The sequence below is a fragment of the Plectropomus leopardus genome, chromosome 16 (assembly GCF_008729295.1).
Source record: "Plectropomus leopardus isolate mb chromosome 16, YSFRI_Pleo_2.0, whole genome shotgun sequence".
NCBI classification, from domain to species: Eukaryota; Metazoa; Chordata; class Actinopteri; order Perciformes; family Serranidae; genus Plectropomus; species Plectropomus leopardus.
In genome coordinates, this window is record NC_056478.1 from 24,982,795 (window position 1) to 25,002,059 (window position 19,265).

The window sequence follows — 19,265 nt, forward strand, 5'->3', positions numbered from 1 at the left end:
AAGGACAAAAAATAAGGAAAAGCATAATAGGTCCCCTTTAAATTCTACTAAAGTTAACTTGATTTGACTCAAGTTTGACTTGAATCCATTAAGCCTGTCTCAAGTAAGTCTTTATTTGTAACTTTTTATGTTTTGTATTTGATCATATTTTAGTAATAAGTGTTCAGCGGTGGATGAAGTACCTGAAAGTTATACAGATTTCTCACTAGAAAATGACTTATGAAGTCAAAGTCAACTATTAAAATATTACTTGAGTAAAAGTCAACGTATTATTATTATATATTATTATTTTTTAAATGTACTTAAGCGTTGAAAGTAAAAGAACAAGTAAATGCTGTTAATAAAAAGCTAAAGGTCAGAATTTTTAAAATTCTGACCTTTATTTCTATAAAATTTAATTTATAAAATTTTTATTCAATGTATTAGTGAGTAACAAAAATGCTATGTAGTGGAGTAAAAGTGAAAGTTGACAGAAAAATAAAAACTCAGGTAAAGTGCAGATTGTGTCATTTTATGTGCGTCTCGTGTATTTTTTTTTGTTCATGTTGTGTGAGCCCCTAACCAAAGGAAATTTTATGTTACTATATGATAGACAATAAAGTTTTTTGAATCTGTCATCTTGAAAAATAGTTAAGTTCTGTAATGAAGTATTCATACTTTGTTACCATACACCACTGCAAGTATTACTACTTTCTGATCTGCTGATTTATTGTTTGTTGCTATTTTTTGAACCGATAAATAAATCAGGATCACATCATTTGTGAGAGTACTGTACATTATGATGATTGGCATGAGAGTCTTTATCATGCAGAGACCAGTAATTTAGCTTTTGTATTTTTACATTCAGATCTGGCCGTTTTTTTGTTTTTTTAAACCATGTATAATTTTAATATTTCTCCTATAAACTAAACAAAGGAGCAAAGAGGATCTTACCACAATCTCAGGTCCTCCATCCACAGGAACATAGATCACTTTGTAGCCCTGAACGTTGCCGTCAGCAGGATTCCAGTTCACAGTGAGAGTGCTGAAGGTCGGGTTGGTCACCTTCATATTGCCCACTCCACCCAAAGGCACTGGAAACAGGAAAATTATTGTTAAACTGTTGCTGTCAAACTGTCATAACTTATTGTAATGCAAGTATATTCGGGCTAAAATAAAAACAAAAACGCAGCCCCTCAGTCAGTAACTCACATGTCTTTCCTTCCTCTGACTGGCGTTTTCCCTCCCTGGCTGGGTAGACTGGTAACACAGACACTGTGTATGGTGTGTCGGGCATCAGGTTCCTGAGGATGATGTTGGTGGTTCCAGCAGGAACTTGTTCCTGTTTAACAACATTTAATTCAAAAATAATTTAGACTTGTTGCCAAAACTGGCTGCTTGATCTGTTTTTGTCCACACAGGGAACACAGGTGTTAATAAAGTCTCACCATCTCCTCTAGGCCACCAGCAACTGGCACAAAGAAGACTTTGTACAGGCGAACGGCTCCGTCAGCTGGGTCCCAGTTCACAGTCAGAGAGGTCATGGTGGGGTCCGTCACCCTCAGGTTCTTCACTCCTCCCAGTGGTCCTGAACAAAATGACATTTCAAGTTGCTTGCAGTGTTTTAAGAAATTCTCATGGCTAAATTATTAAAATATTTTGACATCATATTAATCTGTTGTGTTTTATCATGACTGAGTGATGTGTATCTTGAGTAAGGGGGAGTGACAAAATGCCTCCTGGAGAGACTGTGCTTACATTATTACTTATTTAATATTTATTCATACAGTATGTATATAAGCCATACTTATTGCAAATAAAAATTATTCAATCTAATTCAAGGCTAGTGATTGGTGTATGGAAAACAGGTGGTTATTTGTGTAAGCCAGTTTGGTGTTTGATTTTGTTTAACTTCATCATTTTTGTTTAATGTACAACGCACAGGTTAGATTTGAATGACTCTTGAGTTTACATAATTGTTTTAGTTTAAGCTGTCTTTGTTTCTCAACACAGATTTTCAAAGATTTACAGAGTATCTTAACACCTTTTGATATTTTCTAGCACAGAAAACATAGCTCACTGAGTACATTCTGACTTTCCCTTTTATTTAGTCTGATTTACTAACTTTACTGTTAAATTCCAGTAAAATGTAACATCTGTGTATTAGTTTATGTTGGATGGACAAACCAACAGTTGGTGAGATCTATCCTGGAAAAATTCAAATGGTACAACTTAAATGCAGGTTCGTGTTCGGTCTTACTTGTCTTTCCATTCTCAGACATTGTCTTTCCGTCTCCTGCAGCGTAAACTGGCACCAGAGAGACAGTGTAGAGGGTGTCAGGCTGCAGGCCTCGCAGCATAATATTGGTTGTGCCCGCAGACACTGTTTCCTGAGTTCAACAACAAATGATACATATTAGCTGCTGAGAGAAGACAAAAAGACAAGAATGCAACTGGAAATATCTATGGAAAGTTAGTGGTTGAGATGGCAGCAACAGCAGTTTTCAGGAAGCCTTTGAGCAAAGTAGTTAACCTGCAAAACTCTCCAGTCAAATCATGCTGCAACAGTAACAGACTAGTTGTAGGAGTCCAGCCTGAGCGCTGTTTCAAAAAGCAGTATGAGCACATCAGCCAGATGAAAATCGTGCGTGTTCATCATAAACTGTTGTCATGCATAAGTGAATCACAGGCATTTGGTTCTATTATTCCAGTCAGAAATACATGGTGGAACACATTTTTGAGTCGAGCAGGTATTAAAAGATTTGAAATCGCCGGACATGTTCAGACACAGGCGAATAATTTGGCTTCAGGTTCCACACTGCACAGTGCCAGCCAACAGGAAGCGGATGGTTGTCCTACCAGTCCTACCATGCTCTCAGCTCCTCCGGCCGCAGGAACATAAAGGACTTTGTACTCCTTCACTCTGCCCTCGGCGGGTTCCCAGCGCACGTTTAGGGTGGTCATGGTGGGGTTCAACACCTGCAAGTTCCTCACTCCACCCAGAGGCTCTGAGGGAGCAGAGAGATGTGTTTAATTAGCAGAGACACTGTTTATTTACTCCAGGTAGTGAGAGTCACTAAAGTACTTGTACTTCAATTTAATATGTTTATTTCAGCAGATTTTCTTTTGTATTCTTTACTGCACTACATTTTCTAAAAGCTACAGTTTAAGGTTACTTTGCAGATTTTATATCCAACAGAAACAGAACGGAAAATAAAAAAACTGTTTTTATTCACTATTAGTACTTGTTTTACGGTGACATGAGTAGATGTTTTACTGCAGTGAGGTATTTTTCCACTGGTAATACCATTTTCTGTTCCACTGTCTGGTACAGCAGAAAAAGATATTTCATGTTTATATCTTCTTTATAAAATGCCCTGACTGTTCCTGTGACATCCAACTCTTACTGGTTTGTCCTTCGCTGCTGATGTCTTTGCTGACGCTGGTGGGATAAACAGCGGCCACGCTGACGGTGTACAGCGTGTCGGGGTCCAGTTTCTGCAGGATGATGCTGGTCTTCTTCCCTCCAACCTGCGTCTGTTCACAGAAAACATGACAGCAGTGAGACTCATTGGCAGAGACAGAAATGTTTTTGTCTCTCTTTGGAGCGACACAACCATTTCTCAAAGCTGAGTGACAAGTGGTTGACGCATGAACAAGACGGTCACAGCCAGCCGACACGTCTCTGGCAACGAATGATGTAACAGCGCTGACATATGGTTATCGTAAGCAGTCTGTGTCAGTGTCCTCAGATGTGGGGTTATTCACTTTGAACATGAAAGTCACAAAAGATCAAATAAAAGCTGTAAAAATACAAATACAAACATGAAACATGATTTTTTTTCTTTCAGGATTAGTTTATGTTTCTTTATGCATGTTGTTTATCGATCTTCATAATCTAATTTTAAAACTTTCTTTTTTTCTAAGGGGCTCACATGAAGCCCATGATCTCAAAGGTCCAGTGTGTAGGATTTGGAGGTATCTAGCGATGAGGTCGCAGAACTGAAACTGTGCCAAGCATTTAGGAGAACTTGGGTGGCCAACACAAAAACACAGCTGGCCAACTGGTGTTTTTGGTTTGTCGACTTTGGGCTACTGTAGGAAAAACATGGCGGACTCCATAGACAAGAACCAGCTCTGTTTGTAGATATAATCAGCTCATTCTGAGGTAACGAAAACGCAATAATTCTCTGTCTCAGCTTATTATAAATTAATGAAAACATAGTTATAAATATTAAATTCCTTTTCTGTCAATATATCTCCAAAAATCCTACACACTAGACTTTTAATTTTATAGTTGTTGTTTTTTTTATTGTAGGAGACTTTTTTCATACTAGTATTGTTTCTAAAAGACTTCATTTTTCACTGGTTGTTAGATATTACAAAAAAAAAGAACTAATGTAACACAAAATGCAAAATGAGCAGAAAAGACTTCATTAAATCTAAAATTAAAATGTACAAAATAGCTTAAGGAAGCAGCTTGATGTCTCTAAATTTGAAATCATTTATCCCTGCTGTTGTTGCTCCATTTTCCGCAAAAAAAAAAAAAAAAAAGAACTAAACAGAAACTCTAAAAATGCGCAGTAACTCGCAGTGTGTCATGTTTTGGAGACCGATTTGCTGTTTCTGAGGACAATGTCAGCAATGTCAGCAAAGTATTTACATAATTTTTACATGAGTAAGTAAAGTATTTCTCTGGAAGAGATTCCAAGTAGGCCTTTGGAAAAATCCTGAGCAAACAACACTGCAGTACATCATGAAATGGATACGACGCTGTAAACACATTCATGGAGGGTGTAAACAGTTTGCCTGGTAGCTAAGAGATTGATGACAGAGACTATCTCATCACATTTACATCAGTATGTTAAGTATTTGGCTGGATATTTTACTCCAAGTGGCTCTTATGGATATCAAACTTGTGACATTTTGTTAATGCGATGATCTTTTAATCATAAGGCAACTGAGCTGCTCATTCAGTTACACTGTATTCATCACATTATCATTAAATAAGTATTATCATGTTTTAATATTAATGAAGGAATCCATCTATTTATGTTAAAACTTGGGCCAAACTTGCATTTTTACCCTCCCTGGAATTATGAAACATCATTTGCTGCTCATGAGCTTTTGAACATTTGTTTTCTTTGTTTTATTGTTTAATTACTTTGTTTTTGTCATAAGTTTCTGTTTATCTAGAGCTGATCTTGCCAGAACTCTACACTGTTTTATTGTGAGCTTTAAATGTAACTTTAAACTTGTTGGAACATTAATTCTGAGTTTAAATCCATTGTGCAAGGGGTGCTATAGCTTGAAAATGACTATTGAAATTTATATTTATTTACTGTCATCAGAGTAAAGTGCTCTCTATGAGGCTGATTAATACAGGGGAGTTCTAGCATTATTCAAGGTTGTATTATTGTCAATAAATCTTATAAAAAGACCAAAACCAACAATGTAATAGTCCATTTCTCAGGCAGGGAAATTATGTATTTGGGATAGATTAAAAAAAAAAAAAACTACTGTGTGTGTGTTCCTGGTAATGAAGGAACATGTCACCCAGTGCAACAGAGTGGCTCATAGATGTGTTTTGAATATTCTGTCAATATTCAAAACACATGGAGCAACAATGGAGGTCCATTGCACAGAGGAAGATAATACACACAAAATACTTGCTAGTTAGTAGCAGACTTTGGCAGTATTTCAATGTATTAAAAACATAAACATATAATTTTTTTGATTATTTTTTAGTCTGTATTTCGCAATACAACAAATAAGTAATTTGTAACAAAATACTTTGAGCTTGTGTTTGTGCATTTTCATCTTTTCAGTGTAGGGAGGGGGTTAGGGTCAGACCCATATTAATGCTATAAAATGACTAAAATGTATTACTGTCATTTTATATGGGAGGTATTTCACTATTTTCAAATTAGAGATTCCTTGTATCCAGATGAACCCGTTTTCTCATAACAGTATGTGGTATTTCATTTTGATACTTTCATGAGTAAGATGCTTTTCATGTAATTGTTCCCATATCTGGTTAATACATTCATTGTTGGTTTGTGGCTTTTCTGGGACTTGTTCATAATAAGAAAATGACAGAAAATGACCTGACTTATCTTTTAAAAGTAAAAGAAAAGGCAAAAATCAACACCAGCCTGCATACTCTTACAGGAATTCTTCATATTTTCATCTCTGTAGGTGTCCAGTATGATTTATTCCACTGGGAGTTACAGCGAGTCCGTGTCAGTCTAGAGCTAGCATTCCTCTTCACTGTGGCATTTCACTATTTTTAATAATGTATAGCATCAGCACAAACCTAGACCTAAAACAACTGTAGTTTTCAATAATTTTCCATGATAGTTGCACAATTCCCAAAGTGGACATTTACTATTTTCCTACATTTTTTGAAAGCAGTGAGGAAACCCTGAGCTCATCCTGCACAAACAAACATCCTGTCTGGTTTCATATGACTGATGTTAAAAACAACAAGCCTGCAGACGACAACACGACACCAGATGCTCTCAGTCCTCTGGAATACACATCTGACGCGGTGAGGGGGATCAGAGATCCATTAGACAGATTTGTACCGCTGACATCATGATTCGACCCTGACACTTTGTTTGGGGGAACACTGTCATAACATCTCAGGGACACAATAAAATTTTGAACTCCCTGAAATTCTTTTCATACAGCCCGCAGTTCTTTCAAGTTAATTCCAGTGCTAATCACTGTTGAGTCATCGCACAGGAATGTGAGCAAGGTGGCCAAACGAGGGACTCCTCTCACTACACATTTGCGCTACAGGACGCCGTCATAAACCAAACGTCAAACTATGACAAAGGAGTTCAGAATAGCCAGAAACTTCTCATCCAGAGTGCTGGAGGCTTTTTGTTAAATTCCCTCAAGACATGACGTCTGTGTGCATCTCAAGAGGCGAGATTGTATGTAAAAACCAACTTGTACAGTACTGTGAATGCAATGTTTTTGGCAGTAACTGTTCCATGATTTATTGGATGTTTTGTTGTCAAACATTTCTACTGTGAATTGATGATATTGATCATCACCCTGAGTCACAGTTGAGATTTCTGAAGATGGTTTCAAACCCGGTCCATCAATGCAAGGATTTATTTTTTTTTTTAAGGAACACATTTTTCCTTTAATCTAATGTAACTGAGTCTGTTTCTTCTATTACTACATCAGTCAAGTTTTGAGTTCTGCTATTTTACGTCTGTATTATGGGAGACTTCTTAAGATACATGGTTTTCATGCCATGTAAAAACTACTTTAAATTTCTAAACAAGAGGTGCTTAAAGTTTACTTCAAGATTACTGCTGATACTTTTACATGGGAGAATACAACCCAAAAGCATTTTTGCTACTTAAGTTAAGAACTCCTGCTTTTTTTCTACCTCGTGTCCCAATATATGTCACTTATTTTCAGTCATCTATAAATAACTCAAACATTCCTTTATTCAAATGATTTATCCTGTAAAATGCATGGGGATGACATAGCGTTTCCCTTTTAATTCTTTTAGTTTTTTTTTTCCTGCAGAATCTTATGTCTTTTTTTTGGACATCCTGAAAATGTATCTCAAGAGGGAGAAAAAAACTTCCCATCATATCAAACAGTTCATAATTGATTGGTTTCTATATGTGCCCTGGGACTCGTATAGCAAACTCTTATGACAGATTTAAAGCTCCCCATCACATTGAGATATCCATCGATTTGTCATCGAGCAGCCAAAGCACGTTGGAGATGCACAGCCGGCATCACCGCACCCCCCAAAAAAACAGAAAAATCCTCCATCTGCGTGACCATCAGGAAAATCCACCCTAAAAAGGAATCCAGTCATATTGTTTCTGTAATCCTGCACAAACAGATGATGCCCAGTGTGCATTCACAGTCATGTGGTGATGGGAGAGAGAGGGATTTGTTTTCTGGTAAACCTCTAATTTTACAAAACTTTCCTTGAATAACGCCAATCTGGGTGTAAAAAAAGATAAACATTTCAGAAATCTCTGCAGTCGCTCCATTGTTCAATGTCAGTGGAACAGCTCCAGCACTTGTCTCTTGATAAACTGAAGATCCAAGCCATTGTGTGTGTGTGTGTGTGTGTTGTGTGTGAGTGTGTGTGAGTGTGTGTGGAGAGAGTGTGGAGAGAGAGAGAGAGAGAGAGAGCGAGAGAGAGAGAGAGAGAGAGACAGTTTTTTAGGCAAACTTTTCTATGCAAATTCTGCTGCTTGGTTCCCATTTACACCAGATTTATGCATAAAATACACAATTCAAATGTTTTATTGAATTCCAATTTAATATGCCTGCCTTAATTTTAGTTCCCAAGAGACTCTGGTATGGCTTAAATTAGGAATGTACAATATTGTAATGGTGACAATAACTGTCATATAATGAATATACTAATACCTATATTACGTTTTTAACTAGTAATATAGAAAAAAAACAACATCTTTGTTGCATTATTATCAAACTGTAACTTATTATTAAGACTTCTTATTATATTAATTTTAATTTTTTTGATAAGTTTTATTCTTTTTTAATGAAATTCTTTGCTTTTCTTTTGGTCTTTTAAATACAGTGTTACTTATTTTTCCATGTGTTGTGGGGGCATTTTTTTATGATTCCTGAATGCTGATGACAGCACTGTATTTTTGTCTAAAGTTTTTGACATGCATTATTCAGACTGTAAAATGAGTACTGGACTTACAGTGAGAGGCTCGCCTCCAGTGACGGGCTTGTAGGTGATTTTGTAGTTCTGGACAGGGCCAGGGGCGGCATCCCACTTCACTGACAGCGAGGAGATGGTGGAGTTGAAAACCCTCACGTTTCTAGGAGGCTCAGGGGGCACTGGGAGCACACAGATAAATCCAGTGAGATAAACAAGGGAGAAATCTGTAAATCGTGTTGGATTAGAGATGATGATGGTGGTGAGGATGATGAAGATGATGGCAGTGATGGTGACGCTCCCACAATCTCGCAGGTCATAAAAGCTGGAAGGGTCAATTTTAGGATGGAGGCAGCAAAACAGGAGAAGCAGTATGAAGTTCTTCTGAGCAGAGCTGGAGGTCAGTGACTTTTCATTTAAATTACAGTTAGTGCCCGACTGTATCTGCAAATTCCACAATGTCCCTTTAGCATTTTTGGACAAGCAAGTAAAAAAAAACCAAGAAATTTGGTATGACACAATTTTAGGGGTTAAATCATACTTTTTTGGTCATGAATATAAATGGTATAACAACAAAAATAGAAGGTTTATAGTAAAAGTTGGGATTATAACAAAAAAACAGAGTTAGAATTTTTTTCAGATACTGAGTCTGGAATAGAATAAAATCTTCTTGCTAATTTATTTGACTTAAAAGTTCACTGAGCCCCAAGTCTACAGCAGAAACACTGTTCATAATACAAACAACATGCAAAACCACAAATACGATAAAAGAGGTAAACACTGATGAAGGATGACGTGATGGCGTGATAAATTGATGTTACAATGTGGGATGAAAGAAACTGCAAAATGTTATGATGACAAAATGGTGAAGGATGGGAACAAAAACAAAATGACCGACAGTGAATTAAAACAATCATTCACATGGATGGAGGTCTGTGGAGGATGATATGTTACGGGTCAACTTTCACACGTTTTGCATTTTAAGCTATGAATCTACGTTCACACCACAATCTACAACTGTGTAATTCTACTGAGAGGCAAATCTGGGAATGTTTTAGTTAAAATCTAGCTATACATGATAAATTTGTTTATGCCACTCAATGTAAAAAAATAGAGATAAAGAAAATATTTATATAATATTTTTTTCCAGAGTTATTAACTTTTTTTTTCCAAAAATGTAAGATAGTAAAATACTGCACAGCCTTGTGCAACTGTATTGAAAACTACTAAGATTTTTGAAAAAAATAAAAAATTAAGAAATTAAATGTTACAACATACCTTAATGCAGGCATGTCAAACTGGTCCACAGGGGGGCCGGTTTGACATGCCTGCCTTAATGTGTCTGAACAACCCCCCACCACGCCCCCATTTACTCCCCCCCACCCCCCAAACAACCCATTACCCAACCCCCCCCAACCGCCAAAACACACTCACCCCAACTGACAAAAAAAAACACCCCCCAGCAACTTCAACCCACCAACTAAAAAAGCCAAAACCAACACAACTAACTATATATATAACACAAAAAAAAATCACCAACCTTCCAGATTTCAAAAACCACAACCCATTAAACCAAAAGGCACGTTTTTTTTTTAATTAACACCACATTGTGAGATCTACAACACAACCACACCCAACAACACAAGAAAAAACAATACACAACAACCCCAAATCAAACAAAACCTTAGATATTAACGTCATGTATACCCCAAGATGTAGGACTAACCACAAAAACACCCCCCCCACCAAAAAGACAACACAAAACATGACCTGAGCAAAAATGACAACTACCATAACCCCCACCCTAACTATAAAACTCCTCTACAAACCTCACCCTACACCCCCTACTCTCTACCCTGACTAACCCCCCCACCCCCCCATCCCCCCCCCCCCCCCCCCCCCCCCCCCCCCCACCCCCCCGCCCCCCCCTGACACCAACCCAATGACTGTGATCCGCGTCTCTCTCCCGTCCGTAGACCGTCTGAAGCTGCCATAGTGATCCTCTTCATGTATTCACTCAGTAGTTAATCGACGTCACTCATTACGCAAGTGAGTGATCGTACATACGTGCTAACTTCGAATCTTTCTTGCTGGTGCTGTATGCTCATCTGCGTGTGCCGTAAGTGACGATCGTGCTCGTTGGCTTCCTCAGTCTACACCGCTTTTCTCTCACCTGTCTCCATCACTCGATGCCAATGATGCAGGTTTTTGTGCCAACCAACCAAGAGCACACAGTTTGACCAATCAACTGTCTGAAGACGGAGATCAGTTGATTAAATGAGTCAAGTCTGGTGTGCTGCTACTTGGTTGGAAACAAAACCTGCAGCCACACCGGCCCCCCTGTGGACCGGTTTGACATGCCTGCCTTAATGTGTCTGAATTAGATTTTGAGCTGGCGTTGCTTTTAAAGCATCTCATTAAGTTTTGCAAACAAAGAAATAGACCACAGAAAGAACAGGGCCACAGCTGCTTGGTTGAAACTAGTTTCCAGTACTGCTTACACCATCATATTTCTAAAGGGCTGCCATTTAATATTGCATCACACTGCAATTAAATACAGGGAAAGGCAAAAAGCAGTTAAATATGACACTGAAATATTTTGGCTTGTAAAAATACCAACGTATATATCCTATACCAAACCGATAGAGATTCAACAATTACCTAAGTAAAATTATTGTAATTTATTATGTAATTAGTATAAAATAATGCACAGCAATGTGCCATGTTATACAAAAATAATACACAAGGTGGTAAACCAGTCTAGTCCTCCAACAGGTTCACCAACAGATACAGGTGCTTTTTGTCTTCATGTATTATTCAGCTAAGCCTACAGTAAAGTTGCGAAGCTTTTCTGAAACAACGAAAAATTAAAAACGGAAAAACGCAGCCATGACCGACAAGAGAAAATCAACAAACATCCATCAACTGAGCTCTGAAGTCGTTTGTGGTGTGAACACACGGTAAAGCACTAAAATGCACACACATGCAGTCAAGACAGAAAAGGTCTGGTTCCATCAACACTGTCCCTTTTGGACCACATTACCATTCCACACAAAATCATGAACATTTCACTGAAAAGGAACCTCTCCTTCTTATATGACATACCATCCGGAGCCTTTAACACTAGAAAGAGACGTTGAGAAAACAACGTTATTTTAAAGTAACATCAGCGCATGTAAAATGTAAAATGTTCTTTTTTGGGAGCTGGGAGAGAGAGGTGCGTGCTTACATGTACGCTCGCTTCCCATCAGGTCCTCGCTCTCCGACTCGTCGGGGTAGATGGCCGTGACGGTGACAGAGTATTCAGTGTCGGGGTCCAAGTTGGGCAGAACGTGGGTGGTCTCATCGCTATTCAGGATAGCCTGGTGATGGAGGCAGAATGAGAAGAAGCAGAGGAAGTTAACAGACAACAAGGAAAATGACTGTGTGGAGCTGTCAGTAATCCAGGTAGCAGGACATGACTGACATGAAAGATATTTTAACTGTGTCTTTCAAGATCCAAATGGCTTTTTGGGTTATAATAACAAGCAAGAAATCTTCTAGCCTGACATCACCAGACCAAATTGTAAATGCAAGTTAGTGTGGAATCTCTCTGTTCATTTTCGACTTCCAAGGGACATTATTGATGGCTGTAGACCAAAAAGTATCTGGAAGCAATTAGATTGACCTAAAATCAATCAGAGCAATGAAACATGTAACATAGTGCTGCACAACAGACAAATGTAAACAGACCACAGCGTGTATGGATGAGCTGTGACGGTGCAGCATCACAGTGTCTGTTGTCAAGTGTTGCTATTTTTGCCGTCAGAATTTGAAAATAATACTAAAACACAAAATCCCACAGCAGCAAAGCCGTCTTGATTGTTTAGAATGAGGTTTCCCCTCACCGTAGTGTCCCCATTGGAAAAAAAAAAAGATGTCATAACATATTTTGTGTAAAGCAGGCTCTGCAAGTGTTTTCTTCCAAATACGTGTGATGCTTGTTTTCCTTTCAACCTCCGTTTCAATCTAACATTAGGAGCAGTAATGAAACTGCATGTAAAGGCTTGTGCTTTTGCTGGAGAGGTTGGAACATTAGAAACAAAAAGTCTGCAGCTTGTTTCAGTGGACTGCGACATTGATTTACTTTACCGTGACATTGATGTAAAGTTAGAAAAAGTGTGTAGCCATTGATTTGACATACTTGACTGAAACATAAGGACAATAAAGTTTTTAAAAAAAACTTTATCCCGTAGATTTTCCCGCATGCATTTCATTAACGTCTGACCTCTGAGACGAGAAGCACAGTGCAGGGTTTCCATCAACCCATAAAGAAAGTCAAACATTTTGAAAGTCAGAGCTGGACTAAGACTGTAATAATACAACCTGGTATGGATTTCATTCACACATGTTTGTGCTGAAGAGTATATCGGGTGGGGAGGCAAAAGTGGGCCCAAAAACAAACTTGGAGGGCCAAAATATAACAAGAAGAAAACAAAGGGAGCATTATTGTTGCTGCAGCTAAACTGGATTTTTTTACTTAAGTCTTGGCGAACACAATAACTGAGTTTTGTGAAGCATGTCAGTTTAAGGGATCTGTGAAACCACAATGGATCATTCTTGTAATCGTCTCTTCTACTTCAGTAATAACAAAAAATTTAAATGACAGTCCCACAGCACGACTGTTTCATTTAAACAAAACCATACCTAGCTTCATAATCCACCAAGTCTGCATTTTAGAGAGGGCTGACTGGAAGGTTAACAGTTTTAATTCTCACTAGTACGGAAAGTCAGAGTAGCAAGTGAGCCTGTACTGCTGTATTTGATTTCAGGCTTCAGTTTTAATCAGAAGACTGAAATACTGTGAGGCTAAAAGTGAAAAACTTCACAGAAGTATTTATACAGCTGCCGAAGATGCATTTTTTGATAACAAAGAGAAAAGTAAAGTGGACAAAACAAATCCAGATACAATCTGGAAACAAGTCAAAAAGCCAGATGTCTTGGTCTAAGCATTCGTCTACACTTTTGTAAATGTATCTTTGCCCACCTCAGTTTCTTCCCGCGAAATAGACTAAATACACCTGAATATAATGCACAATGATTAACAATATCTGAAGAGGGTAATTATTTAAACTTTCATCCACTGATGAGTTAATATGTTGAAGCAAACACATGCCTCACTGGACGGCACATGGGACAAAGTTTGCATGGCTTTTTTATAAGTTTTTTTTATGCTTAATGTTTACGACTTAATAAAACCCCTCGTTCACGTGTATCTTTGCAGAACATTTTCCCAGCTGTTGAGGTTTAGTCAAAAGCTTCTTCAGGACTAAGACATATCCTGTATGTTGACAAGTGTGTTTTTATATTGATTTCCTATCTTCCAGGTACAGTTAGGCAGAATGAATTTCACACTGCTTTAACCCTTTCAGAGAACTTATCATGACACATGATAACAAACTTTTAAGTTTTGCCACACCATAATCAAGTATTGACAACAGAAGAAATGCATGATGATGTGAAAATGTTAACTGCGTTGGACTGCCAATAATTGAAGCCAGTAGCTGAGTGGAAAATGGTGGCATTTGTGATTTGTAGTCAGTGACCTAAAACATGATAAAATAGAGTAAAGTACAGTGATTTTTTTAACCTTGTCCTTTTGTTTACATTTTGGTTTTGAACAAAACTCTTGTTACTCTGGTCTTTTAGAGGCTGCATGTGAAATCAGACTGTAGCTGCAAAATAGCATTTAAGATGAAATCTCCTCCCAAAGTAGCTAACTAACTTACAAACTGGGGGCTGTCCTCGCCTTTCTTGGTCCAGCCGATGCGGTAAAGGGCCACGTCTGGGGCCCCGTGCTCCCAGGTGGCTCTGAATGAGTTCTGGGTCACCTCAGAGAACTGCAGGTTCTTGGGGGCAGGAACGACATCTGTTCACACAGACAGAAACAAGTGGGAGGAAGGTAATTACGAGGAGGTTCTGAGAAATGAGGCAACATCATATGAAGGCTATTTACTGTAACTACAAGTGTGTAGTAGTTTATCAACATGGCCTGTTACAATTATATGTGTTTGGTTTTGTGTTTGTGCTTGTGTGCACAGGCATTTGAAAAGTGTGTAGTGTGTGTGTGTGTGTGTGTGTGTGTGTGTGTGTGTGTGTGTGTGTGTGTGTGTGTGTGTGTGTGTGTGTGTGTGTGTGTGTGTGTGTGTGTGTGCATGTGTTTGTAGTGGTTGTATGGCTATCTTTGAGGGGGCCCAGACTATACCCCTTGACAAGAAGGACATTTCTGAATTGTTCGGACATATTATTTGATCTGCATTTCTTGGTTAAAGAGTTGGGTGAGGGTCAGAGTGCTCTTAAAGTCAGACTTAATTGACAATTTGTTTGATTTAATTCATTCAGCCTGGCATTGTGTTCATGTTAGCCAATTTCTTCTAGGGATTTGGGGTATTTTGTTTTGTTTTGCACTAAATAATCAGTAGCAAGTTACATATCTGTCTGGCAAACATTGTTTTTTTTTATTGTTATAAACAGAAGCTTTGGAGCAGTTAACTTAATTGAAGAAATATGTCAGTTAAATAGTTGTTCTTTCTATAATTTGACTTATAATAACCTGTACAGCTGGGTCAAATCTCAATCACGCTTGTGGCAATTTATCTGATGCTTTGTCTTATGAACGTAGCTAACTCAATTGTTTCACTGAGTGGGCAAAATAGCTGTCAATAAGTGCAACACCAGACATATTTGAATTATTGAATGAATCTGAGATGCGTGCAGTCATTCAGAGGTCTTAATAGCAAAAAGAATCTATTTTGTTAGTGGGGGTCCTCACAAGTGTAGAACTACAAACTTGTGTGTGTTTTTGCACAGTTCACAGGGGATTAATGGTAAACAGAGCCAGTGCAGTAAATGATCACACACAGAGTGAGTCCAACCTCTCTGGAAGCTGTTTTCAATCCAGGAGGGGAAGTAAAGTAAAGTCAAAGTTAATACAGAACTCATCACCATCACAAACACCGCACGTCTCTGAAACACATGTACTGTTCAGGCACTGGAGACGTTTTGTCAGTTTAATCACATTTGACGTACTTAATGGCTAAGTTTATAGTATTTTCTCACTAATCCCTGGCCATATATTTTCCTTTGCTGGACGAACAAAAGACAAAAATGAAAAGCAGATTCAGACCTGTAATGGCGCTTCCAAGCATCGGGTTTCCAGGTCCCTCGTCATAAATCGGGGTGACGGCCACATCGTATTCAGTCTGGGAGATGAGGTTTGTCAGGTCCAGGGTGGTGATGTCACCACTCACTTCAGCCTGCCAGTGACAAAGTTAATCATCAGAAACTAAAAATCACACAGATACAGTGATCAAAGCTGCACAATCCTCTAATTTTGTTGTTTGAATTAAAAGAAAATGTTCTTAATCTGCATCATGCTTTCATAGATCCACATACAGGTTTAATACCATCAATTCTCGGAGGATCACACAGAGTTTAAATGTGCATGTGTTGGCTAAAATTGGCTGCAATTACACAAATGTGTCAGTAATGTTTCTCCAAAAGGTCACACTTACAATAGTTTGACAACTAATTACAGGAATATCTTTAGTTACAGAGGCTATATTTTAAGATATTCAGGAACTCTAATGAAGGTATTATGTGAACCAAGGAGTCTTTGAAAAGACCAAAATATTCAGGAATAGATAAAACTGAACTGTATAATTATAAGTCAGAGAATATCAGGGCAAAGTTTTGCTATTTAGTAATTTTGGGTTATTGTAGGGCTTTTTTTTTGTTCTTGATCTGTGCCATATTTTGGTCCCACCCAACCCTGAACTTAATTGGTAAATATTTTAAACCTTTTTTTCAGTATTTGGGTTTTATCCTGGAATTTTTAAACCCTTGTTTTGTGGTTCGACAGCGACAGTATTTTGATCCTCTTTACATCCCGTGGATATAGCTGAATTGACAATTAAGTTGAGTTTGGTGTATATGGCGCTGAGTCCTCTCTCCTCAGTCGAGTTTTCCATTTCAGGGGAGAGCTTAGTAAAGTAAGCAGCACTAGGCAGGCACTAATCCAACGTGTGGGTTTCTTCTATAGAGACACAAGGTCCTCGGCAGTAATCCTTAAGAGGAGTTTAGCTGCTGCGTGTCATCCATCACAGCTTTCTGGAAATGTCTCGCAGGTGTCCGCGGACGGCACCTTGGGCTGCCGATTCATCCCAGACTGTTTGTCCTCCGCTGACATCCAAGTGAGAAATTATGAGGACAGAGTGGTGCTGGGATGATCCAGTCAGGCTGGGCTGACGTCCTGAGCCAGTGCTTCTCTGCCAGCAGACTGCTTTTCTCGTAACGATCAGCCAACAAAGTGAAGCTGCTGTAACTCTTGACTTGGTCATGACTTGGTCACTTTCCCGGAATGAAGATATCACTGCGGACCAAAGCTTCACCCTTACTAAGCTCTCGCCAAGGTTTTATTGTTTAAAGCCACCTCTGAATGAACTTAAAAACAATATAAACAGTTTCAAACAAGTCTTGCAGCCACTTTGCTGTAAAAAGAGCAACAAACTGATACCTGCCAAAAGAAAAGGTCACAGCTGTGCATCCCGGTATTACACATGAAGACAATTTTGACGGCTTAGATGGTGTTTGAACTGCACAACAAGGAAAAAGGAGGATTCTGCTCGGGATTCACAGATTCCAAAACAAACAAAACCTACACAATCTTCTAAAGATTTCCTTGCAAATCTTACATAATCACAGAAAACAGATGTACTTTAACAGCAAATGGAGATTATTTGATACCAAAATGGAGCATGTGAAACATTTAGGTTGGTTAGATTGATAAATTGACTGCTTCAAGACACAAATAACTAAAATCAAACAACTGTTTGCTTATTGACTGAATCACAATGTTTGCTCTCAGTAACTTCCGGGCAGAAAATCCCTGTGTCATGTATATAAAATCAAATAGCACTAAGCAACTGTTGCCTCAATTGGTTAGTTTTTAGCCACCTACAATAAGGCCCATTTAAAAAAAATCTGTTTCAGTTTGTTTTTCACTGCTTTACCTTGCCACCAGATACCCTTTTCTTACAGGGAACTGAAGCTCAAAACCATCAGACCTCATTTACAAAAACAATCTACCGCTGCCTCTATCAGTGGATATGTGAAGTGAAGAAAATCTGTCAAATACGGCGTACAATTACACTGATACTGATTTTTAAAAAGAAAACTTTTTAGAAGGCTAAAATATGTTTTGCTGTGGGTCCCATCCACAGAAGTGCTTAACTTCCATGCCAGTAGATTTGGTTTGTCAAAAATTCTGAAAGCAGAAATGATCAGTTTTGCCGATTTTCCATATCTCTCAACTCAAAGCAATTGCCAGCTGTCTACCCAGAAGTGACTGTTGAGTGCAGTGTCACGGTGATCCGGTGTATAGTGGGTAATAAAATCGTGAAAAATGTCCATCAACTTCTCAAAACTCCAGGTGAAGTATATGTCTGGCCAGCAGTCCAGCAAATTTAGTTTACACTCATATAATATAGAGAAAAACATCAAATCACTTTTCTTTCATCCAACCTTTTTTTCATATCTACTCCCACTTCACTAACCTTATTAGAGAGGTAAAAAAAAATATGTAATGTTTAATATTTCAGTTTAGTATTCTAACATCTGTGGTTTGTTCATAATGCTTACTTAATGGAAAAGGTATGGCTACATTACCACATCAGACCATTTTTTAAGCTTTAGTCTGGGGGATTTGGTGCATTTTAAGCCTGTAATTTAATAAAGCCAGTGCCCATGCAGTGTTTTTAAGTCATTCTGTATTGGAGGAAACTCAGAAAACCATATTTTTACCTCTTTCAGGTCTCCCTCCTCTGGTTTGTAGGTGATCATGTACTTGCGGACAGCTCCAGGAGCAGTGTCCCAGTTGAGCCTCATTGTGCTGTGAGTAACATCGGTGATTCTCAGCACTCCAGCGGGAGGCACGGGCACTGAGGGAGGACAGGGAATGGACATCCATTCAAACTTTAAAAAACATCAAGACTGAAGCACAAAATCATTTACAATCCTATCATCACCATCAATATCTTTGTGGAGACATTAAACAATGCTAAATGACCAGAAGTTCATGAAAAATTGAAAAACAGACAGCAGCTCAGTTTTCAAGTGCTCCTGCTTAGGATACTCTGTTTTTCAGTGCATCTGTTTTCTATCTGTAAGTTCTCAGTCCAAAATGTGAACTCCAGGATGTGGTAGATGTGATCCAGTTCTAGTAAAATAACAGCTGACATGAAAATAAAACTGCTAAAATCTGTGAAACCTTTTACCTTTTCTAATAAAAATAAGTTACATTTTAAAAGTTGTTAGTTCTGCAATCCTGGAAATCTAGTGCAGTGAGCATAATTAACGAAAAGATGTGCTCAAATATCTTCAAACATTTCTCAATACAAGAGGTGTTTTTATGGAGTTTCTATGGGCAGTATGATATGTTTTTCCACCATGACGTTCCATAAGATTAAAGATTTGCAAAAAACAAAACAATAGAAATCAACAATAAAAGAGGACAAGGTTGTGCAGGTGGGATTAAGAAACTCACCTCAATAAAGATAAAAAATACAAATGT

At 38.2% G+C, this 19,265-nt stretch overlaps 1 protein-coding gene across 3 annotated transcripts in view; it reads right to left on the minus strand.

Moving 5' to 3' along the window:
* Positions 1-19,265, minus strand: part of col12a1b (collagen, type XII, alpha 1b) — a 145,334-nt gene that overhangs the window by 72,266 nt on the left and 53,803 nt on the right. For 2 of the 3 annotated variants that reach the window (XM_042503434.1, XM_042503437.1), the window contains exons 26-37: positions 18,497-18,633; positions 15,822-15,951; positions 14,425-14,564; positions 11,886-12,018; positions 11,762-11,779; positions 8,699-8,838; positions 3,387-3,516; positions 2,848-2,987; positions 2,240-2,369; positions 1,428-1,567; positions 1,192-1,321; positions 934-1,073 (exon numbers count right to left, since the gene is read on the minus strand). In XM_042503434.1, coding sequence (XP_042359368.1) covers positions 934-1,073; positions 1,192-1,321; positions 1,428-1,567; positions 2,240-2,369; positions 2,848-2,987; positions 3,387-3,516; positions 8,699-8,838; positions 11,762-11,779; positions 11,886-12,018; positions 14,425-14,564; positions 15,822-15,951; positions 18,497-18,633 — 1,508 coding nt within the window. The remainder of the gene's footprint in view (positions 1-933; positions 1,074-1,191; positions 1,322-1,427; positions 1,568-2,239; positions 2,370-2,847; positions 2,988-3,386; positions 3,517-8,698; positions 8,839-11,761; positions 11,780-11,885; positions 12,019-14,424; positions 14,565-15,821; positions 15,952-18,496; positions 18,634-19,265) is intronic. The other variant, XM_042503436.1, reaches the window with a different exon arrangement.